At 32.4% G+C, this 9,581-nt stretch overlaps 1 protein-coding gene across 1 annotated transcript; it reads left to right on the forward strand.

Moving 5' to 3' along the window:
* Nucleotides 1-5,725: 5,725 nt before the first annotated feature.
* On the forward strand, nt 5,726-9,286 carry LOC131601132 (uncharacterized). The gene is made up of 5 exons (XM_058872883.1): nt 5,726-6,228; nt 7,787-7,837; nt 7,976-8,038; nt 8,176-8,244; nt 8,413-9,286. Exons 1-5 carry the CDS (start codon nt 5,917-5,919, stop codon nt 8,854-8,856), a joined length of 939 nt encoding a protein of 312 aa, XP_058728866.1. The 5' UTR covers nt 5,726-5,916; the 3' UTR covers nt 8,857-9,286.
* The last annotated feature ends 295 nt before the right edge of the window (nt 9,287-9,581 follow it).

Here is a 9,581-nt window from a genome sequence, read left to right on the forward strand (position 1 = left end):
GACTAGGAAGAAGTTGAAGGGTCAAGTTGATGAGTTATATGAGAAGAGGTTCAATTGTCTGAGTGTATAGTCATAAAGTCGCGCCTGTTTTGTCGAGTAAGAAGAAAATAAGGTTCTATGAGGTAATGTTTTGAGGATGTTTTGATTCTAAGAGTGACAAGGAACATGCTGAACATTAAGGATTGGGTTGTCAATGTTGAAAGGGAAGGGGTTAAATGTGAAGTTTTCTGAATGTGAGCTTTGGTTAAAGGAAAAGGGTTTCTTTAGGTTTGTGATTTTGAGCTGAAGTGTATTGATGCATAATCGACAAGTGGTGGCTTATGCTTCAAGGTATCTGAGAATTCGTGAAAGGAATTATTCGATGTATGAATGGATGTCATCTGCCGATGGGTTGTTTTGAAACTTAAGAGGCATTATTGTTTGGATCGAGATTTGAGGTGTGTAGTGACTACAAGAGTTGAATATGAAGTAAACAAGAAGAGTAGACTTTTTAAGGATTATAATTTTGGTTGAACTACCATCCTGGAAAAGCGAATGTTGTAGCCAATGCATTTAATAGGAAATCATTGCATAAGTCTATGTTGAGGATTCGAGAATTGGAATTATTGAAACAATTTAGAGACTTGAGTTTGGTTTATGAAGCGACGTCTTCATGTGTTAAGTTTGGTATGTCGAAGCTTACGTGAGACATTCTAGATGAGATTCGAGAGGGTCAGAAATTGGATTTACAACTGGTTGACAAGAGGACATTGATTTAATCAAGAAAAAGGTAATAACTTTCGGATGGACGAGAATAGTGTCATGAGGTGTTGTGATCGAGTTGTATTCCTAATGTTTCGGATTTGAGAAAGATAATTTTGGAAGAAGGACATCGTGAAGGTTTGAGTACGTCATGATGCTACTAAAATGTATCAATATTTGAGGAAAATGTTTAGTAGCAAAGTATGAAGAGGGATATAGAGGAAGTGTGTAATTGAATTGGATTTGTCAGGAACCGTTTCATTGGTACAACAGTTATCTATTTTCAAGTTGCTGAGAACATCGAGTATTTGTGAAGTGATGTGAGTCATTGTGGAAAAGTTGACGAGATGCGCTTATTTTATTCCAGTGAGGATGGATTATTCGATGGAGAGACTTGCTAAGTTGTACATCGAGAGGATTGTATGTTTGCATGGTATTCCGTCGAGCATTGTTGCGGATAGAGATCCAAGATTCACTTTGAGATTTGGGGGAGGTTTGCAAGATGCTTTAGGTACTAAGCTACGTTTTGAGTTCGGTATATCATCCGCGAACTGATGGTCAACCGGAGAGGACTGTTTAGTCGTTTGAATATCTTTGAGGTTTGGAGAGAGTGTTGTGGTTGGACCCGAGTTAGTTCGACAGTCTACGAATAAGATTAAGATGATTTAAGAAAAGATGAAGAAGCTTAGTGGTAAAGAGATCGTTTTGGTCAAATTCGTTTGGGGTGGACCGGTTAGTGGTAATGTGACTTGGGAGCTTGAGAGTGAGATGAAAGATTCATATCCGGAGTTGTTCGTTTGAGATAATTTTCGAGGACAAAAATATTTTAAGTGGGCAAGAGTTGTAACAGCCCGAATTTAATTAACTGACTAATTAAATTAAATAAGGATTTATTTACTTAATTTGGACGAAGTTTGATAATTAATTGGATCGTTGGTGTTATTGAGAAACGTGTTCGGATTATTAAGTAAAGTTGAGTTTTATTCGGTTAATCGAAGAAATTAATAAAGTGGAGTACATTGGAAAAATAATATTAGAAATAATATTATTATTGGATTTCACTTATTTGAGATAAAGTCAGATTTAATTGGATTAATCGAAAAATAATATTAAGGATAATAATATTATTTTTTGGAGCATATTATTTATTGGACTATTCTATTTTATCGAATTGGGCCTAGTTAGTTAGAATGTGGAATTAGATGAGTTAAGCCCAATAAGAATAAAGATAGTAAGGGTTGGAGAAGAGAAAAATCATTTTCATTTGTTCTTTGGCAAGAGTAGAGAAAGAGGGGAAGAGAAGCAAAAGAGGAGCAAAAGAGGGAGCTAGGGTTTTCAAGAATTGAAGAGGTAAGGGGGAGAATCCTTATTATTATGGGTTAGTATGATTGGGTCAATGGGTAGATTAACATGATTTAGAGATTTTGCTCTTCAATTTTAGGTTTTGACATGTTTAGGTTGAAACCCCTAAATTTTTATGGTTTTGTGATTGTTAGGTTTTGATGAGCAATCCTTAAATATAATGAGCAATTGTGTTTTATGAGAAGTTGATTTTTCACTAATTTTATTGGTGTTAATTTCGTGCATATAGTATATATATTTGAAGCATATGTATGACATCGTTATTTTATACATATACTGTTTCTGCATAGCCATGTTCTTCTTAATATATAATACAATTGTCATACTGTATCGTCATTTTTATATATAAGCAAGTTGTTTCCTTATGATATATACTGTATTTGAACCGTATTGTATAATTGAGTTAGAAAAATCAGTTTTCAAGTTACCAATATATGTACATACTGTATAGTTTATAACAGGTATATAGAAGTTAACTCTTGAACCAGTTTCGCTAAACAAACAATAGCAGCATATATGTTAAACTAAAAATCTATTTTTTAAGTTTATAATGTTTTATTAGTATTAGTATTAATATTAATAAATAGTAATAAATTAAAAATATTTATAATATTTTAGGAATTTTGGAATTAGAGATAAACTATTAGATTAACGAGTTAATTTAAAATTATTTTCAATTCCGATAGAGTTGTCAGAGTTGTTTTGAGTTATTTAAAAGTTGTACTTTTAAATTGTTTTCCGTAACTCTGACATGTTTAGAGTTGTCAGTTTATGATGTCGGTGTTTATATTCTCGTTAAAAACTTTACAAATTCATAACGTTCAAACTGTGAATCCGTTTTGAGTACCGTTTGAAGCGTTAGAAAGCTAGTGGGACATTCTTTTCAATAAAAATAGTTTTGTTGGTAGTAGGTGATAATTGATGATTAATAGTTGTATTAATTGCATTGAGCCGATTTGATAGGATTATGTTCGGACTTGGATCGATTATTCGGTTTATTGGTAAATTGAGGTATTTTGTGAAATGGACCGAATTTGTATTTTGGCTTGAATATTTATATTGCGAATACAATATTGATATGAAAATTATGTCGTTTTGCGAGTGTTCTATATGGGTAGTCGTATGACATGAATCCTAGTGATTAGTTGATTCATTGCGAAATGTGTGTATTCATATATGTTTGGCAAATGTGAATTAACATGAGATAGTATGGTTACTAGTGTTAATTGGATTTTCTAAATCGTATTTGATTATTTGCCTTTATATATGAATGATATCTATGTGTTGTGAATGTTGTGTATAATTTGATATATAATTCCTAGAGTTGAATTATTTTTTATATGCGTAAGTTAAGATTGATGAGATAATCTTAATTGCATAGTTTGTTGGTAATTGTACATTCATTCATGGCATAGTCGGCTTTATTGTGGAAGCGGTGAAACTGTGGGTTCACATGGTAATAGACGGTGATCCTTGAATGGAAACAGACGTAGAATACGTTGATCCTTAATTGGAAACATACGTGGTGGCTTTGATCTTGTTTGGATCGGAAGCGTGGCTTGGATTCTAGATATTGAATCGGAAAGCGGTGAAACTTTGGGTTCACATTGAGGTACCACATGCATAGTGTCACATATCTTACATTGAGTCATATTAGAGTTATGTGATAATTGAATATGTGAAATTGATGTTGTTGTGATACGTGTATGAGCTTGATAATTGAAATGGGTGATGTTTGGATACATACTTGGTTTAATGTGTGAATATGTGATAATTATAGTTATGTGCATAGTTGGAAAATATCGTATTGAAATTGGAATATCACACTTTTATACTTGTTGAATGCTTAATATATGTGAATATATGGAATAGTATTATTTTACATGATTAGCAAGGTGTGATAGATTCCTATAATTGTTGATCTAACCATTATATCTTATTATACTTTCTTCATAATGATTCGTATTCTCACCCTTCTGTTTTAATGTTGCCTCGTTTGGCGACATGCAAGTTCTGGAGTTAGTAGCTCGCGTGTGATCTTAGTCGGAGTTTCTTTTGAGTTATTTGGAGATTAGGTAGTGAGTCGATGATCTGGTCATGTAACACTGGGTAGACTAGTTATTTGAACTCATGTTTGTATTCAGTTATGTATTACATTTGATTTGAGAACCTGTTATGTTACTACTTGTTGTTTGATAGGCTCTTAAGCCAAATATTCTGAATTATGTTTTAATTTATGTTGATATGATTATTGAGACTTGATCATGGTATGGGACATGAATCATTTTATGAAACACATGAGTATTTAGTAGTTTCCGCTGTGAATGCATATTTTGGATAAAATATGATTAATTGAGAAGTGTTATTTGAAATGACCAGGTGTATTGTATATTGTAAGTAAATGCTGTCGGTTTTTAAAGGCTTTTAGTTTTTGAAAACATCGATGTGACGCCCTTTTGTTATATGCATGCTTATTCTCTGATTATATGCTTATTTATTTTGGGGTATAAAAGGGGTGTTACATAAGTGATATTAATGAGATGATATAATTAAAAAAGATGTGATTCATATTGTTTTCTTAAATTAAATATTAAAGGAATTGGAGATTAAGAATTCAATCTTTGACAAATCATAAAAGTATTATTAATGTAACAATTAAAAAAAAATTAATTATTTTAACATATATATTTTCTTACAAAAAAGAAAAATTATTTTAGAATAGTAGAAGTATTTTTATTTTTCTATTTACAACAAATGTAAATATTTTTTAATAATTCAATAATTGTAATTAATTGACTCTATATATAAATTAAACCTTTTTTATACTTTAACTAGTGATGTACTTCAAATGGATATGCTATTTGAATTAGATGAATGTGAGTTTTTTATTTTTGACATTAATTTTTATTTGTATTTTCTTGTAAAATATATTAAAATTTATAAATTAACAATTTCTTTAAAAAAATATTTTTATATTTTTATTCTAAAAATAATTCAAATAAATTTTTTCTACAATATACTATTACTTATAAATCAATATTTAAAAAAAAATCATTTTTATATTTCATAATTTCAAAATAATTTAACTTTATTTTCCACAAGATATCAATATTAAATAAAAATTTAAAGTTCCAACTTTTTTTCAATTTTGCAAAACACTTCTGCATTTAATATTCATAACTTTTTGAAAAATAAAGTCAATATTACTACAGAGAAACAAAAATGTCAAAGTACAACCAATTTTTTTTTCAATTTTACAAAACACTTCTGCATTTATCATTCTCACAAAAACAACCAAAAAAAACACACAAAAAGTAAAACTTATTCTAGATTAATTTATTCCCACACTTTTTTTAGTTTTATATATTCTTTATATTACTACACAAGAAAATTAATAAAATATTTTTTTAAAAAATTACAAATAAATACAGTTAATTTCATAATAAAAATAAAAAATATTTTTTAATACATTATTTATTGAAGAATTCATGGATTGGAAAAGAAGAAAGGAGAGTAGATGGAATGCCACGTTAAAGAAAAGAGTGTGTATGTATATATGTATCTATGTATGTGTGGGGGTCCACACGAAGCATCGATAACCATAACCCATCCTTTAGGTTTGTTTGTCAACAACAAATCCTCAACCATATATAAACCCTCTCTTCTCACTCTTCTCTCTAATTTATTACACACATTCATTCATTCTCACAATTCACAACACAACAACAACACAAACTTTTCCTCTCTCTCTTTCTCTCTTCATTCCTTCATCTTCGCAACACTCTCACCATCATCATCATCTCTCTAAGAGCTATGTGCCAATTCGACGATGATAACGATACCTGGGTCGAAACGGCCATGGCTGACGTCAACCTAGTCGCCAACTTCCTTCTCACCATGAAGACACCATCATCTTCTTCTTCACTCTCATCTCCACCTCTTAATCTTCACTGGACCGTCCGTCAACGCCGTTCAAAGTCCCGCACTCGGAAGATGAAAACCGATTCGACGAGAGCAAGTCCCACCACGCCTCTCTCCTGGAGCGCCGCCACTTCCGCTAGTGCCGCCGACGGGAACGAAGAATCCAGCCGTCTCACCAAACCGCTTCACACTTCAAGATCTAAGGTTCGATTGCGATTTTCATTCTTTTTTTTTAAACCCGGTCTAACTTTTACCGGTTCTTTTTTTTTTTGTTTGAACGAAAACGAAACGAACAAGTTAAGAAACTCTCTCTTTTCTGGTTTCTTTCTCATCTGACTCTGACAGTTTTGAGTTTTTAAATGCCATCTGATCATTTATATTTACGATTTTGTCCGTGAGGTTAGTTTCGTCATTCTGGTAACAGATCGGTGCTTTCCGTCGTCTTCGATTATCAGAACCACCGTGGGTGCCTTCAGTTAATTTCCATTAGATTTGCAACTCACGATTCTTGTTCGTTTTTTTCTCGCCGCATTAGTCTGAAATTACCGAAAACGCCCTTCTGAGAATAATTTTGTCTTTTTGAAGCTCTTCAATCTATTTATTTACTGTTTTATTAAGTTAATAAGTTTTGACTATTTTATCTTTTTATTTTTTTGAATTTTCTATTTTGCCAGAATATTTTTAAATAACAGTAATTGCAAAAAAAAACAAAAAAAAATATATTTTTTTGTTTGAGAAACAAATGTTTTTAATTGCATAAATTTTGTTAGATGCATCTGTCATAACTGCTTAAGCGGCGAACTATTGCTAAGGGTATTTTCGTAAAATCGTAGTGTCCACGCACAAGTTGTGGTTGTGTGTACTTTTTTAGTGCTTGCGTAATAAGATTGGGGAGTATATAATCCACTGTGGTCTCCCTCACTGTACTTCTCCGTGCGGACGCGTTCATGTTCTAGTTTTTTTGTTTCATTCATTCTCTGACAGGAACTAAAAAAAGAAGCTACGACAAAGTAAAGAGATTAATCAGTTAGTAAATTAATTACAATTTTATCCTTTTTTTTTCTTCAGTTCGTTTGAATGACAGCTTAGCTTGATAACAACTTTTAATTCGGATTTTCAGTTAGCTTTATTCCAAAGGATAAGATGGTCTTTTGCGATTGTTGTAAGGTCCACGTCACTTTTTTTAGTATAATTAATAACTCCCCTATAACTGGGCATATACAAGATTTTAAGTAGTTAAAACTGTTCCGACACTGATTACGGTCGTTGCGGTGAATGGGAGTATGTTGTTTGGTCGGCGCTTTTTTGCGGTTGCGGCCAAATTAATTTTTATTCCGAGTAAAAATGAAAAAGGTAGTACTTTTTTGTTTTTCATTAGGTGAGAATATTAAATAATCAAGTGGGACATAAGAGTGTGTGCCAAAAAAATAGGTGATGTTATTTATCTTAGAAATCATGACATGTTATAAGGTTAGTGAGATTTACGTGATATATATAGTACGGAATATTAGAGAGTAGGGTTCAATTATGTAACATTGGGATAGAATATGGTACGTTGAGGACTGTGTTCTGAAGACAGATACTTGTGTGGTGGGGTAGTACTATACTAGTAGTAGATAGTAATAGTATTCTCTTACATTATTACATTTATAATTGATGGTTGGTTGAGTACCATTACTTTCAAAACTTGTGCCTTCATGTGATGAATAATTGAATATGGATATGTTCTGATTTATGTGTCTAATTTTTTTGTATCTTGCAGGTTGAGGATCAATGTGAAGCCAGTGGCAGCAAAAGGCTTAGAAAGAAAAGGGTAAATAGAGAATTTTCTTTGAATCCCTGTTTATCTATTTGGACATCTTTTGTTTTTGATAATTTTATCATATTCTTGAGTCAAAATGCCCTGTCCTGTTTTCAGTTACATGCTTAATGTCTTAATGCTTTGTTGCAGTCGCTACCTGAACTACTTGAGGAAGAGAGGTTGCTTCTGAAAGAAAGGGTAAATTTGAAAGATGTACGATTTTTACTTGTTCTGGTTTCCTTCCTTATTTTCTGTGTTTTTAGCATCACACGCGCGTATATATAGCGTATAGATACAGACCCTCTTGCTTGGAGATATATTTCTTACTTAGTGTTTTTTGTTTTGAGCAGAAAGTGGCATCCATGCATCTCAATGTTGAGAAGCAAAGGGCTAACAATGAAAGCTTAAAGAAAATGAAGGTGATAGCTTCTTGTTCTTCTACTTCTACCCTTTATATAAGACCTTTGTATTTTCAAAATTAAGTTGCACTTTTGTTATATACTACCAAAGTTAATACTTATGTTTAATTAATGACTATTTGTATTGGGGTATGTGTATCTAATCATGTCTTTGATTTGTTGTAACAGCTTGATTTGGTGTCACAAAAGAACACAGAAACAGCCAGAATTTCTCTGGTGTCACAAAAGAACACAGAAACAACCAGAATCACTCTGGTGTCTGGAAAAGCTGTTCTCGATACACCGCGGGTTGCGGACACAAACCGTGGTTCATCATCTAAATTAGTCCGGCCTCAGACAGTTCAAGAGAAGAAGTCAATTGTCGTTGCAGAGGATGCTTCATCGTCTAAATTTGTCCAGACTCAGACAGTCCAAGAGAAGAAATCAGTTGTCATTACAGAGGGTGCTTCATCATCTAAATCAGTCCAACCTCAGACACTCCAAGAGAAGGAATCAGTTGTCATTACAGAGGGTGCTTCGTCATCTGTGCAACGAGAGATTCATCGAGAGAATAATAACCGAGCATTACCATTCCTGCTGCCTGATCTAAATCTACCTCCAGAGGAAGAATAAAACTTCATCACCTTTTCTTTGATAAGTTTATTAACCGAGTCTGCGCAGTTATATGTTAGATCTTGATCCTTATAAGATCTAACGCATCGGTCCGAATACTAACCTTAGGTTATGCTAATGTAATTGCTGGTGCTATTCCATTTGCTTCCCTCAAATAGTCGAAATCACTGAAAATTGATTTTTTAAAATTCATTAGAGATTCTGAGGGTAGTGTAAGTGTAGTCACTAGCCATTAGAGATTCTGACAACATTAGCCATAGTTTCATTTTTTTTTCCCTTCTTTTCATGCTTGTCCAAGATTCTTTTGAGGAAACCCCTCAATTTTTCTCTTCCTTTCACTATAGAAATTGAAAATATTTACTGATAAATGTAAATTACATGGTCTCCGGTTTATAATTAAGACAATTCATTAATTTTGGTTATTTTAGTAGGTTGTGTTGGTGGAATATGAATTTGTGAATTTTCTGTTCTGTCAAGAATAACTGTTTTCTAGAAACATGAGGTTGGTAGGGTATCTTAAAGTTATTAAGAAAAGCAACATGCTTTGAAAATAGATCTGGTCTATTTTCTAAATTTGTTGTGGGACCACGCTTTCCTGCTTTTTATGGAAAGATGGGAAATATGTGAGATCATATGAAAAGGGAAATGGGAAAGGAGTAGAGAAGTGTGAAATGAGCAAAGAATAAAGTGTGTAAAATAACCATTACTTTCTGAGAAATGGCGAT

The sequence above is a fragment of the Vicia villosa genome, linkage group LG5, assembly GCF_029867415.1.
Source record: "Vicia villosa cultivar HV-30 ecotype Madison, WI linkage group LG5, Vvil1.0, whole genome shotgun sequence".
Taxonomy (NCBI): Eukaryota; Viridiplantae; Streptophyta; class Magnoliopsida; order Fabales; family Fabaceae; genus Vicia; species Vicia villosa.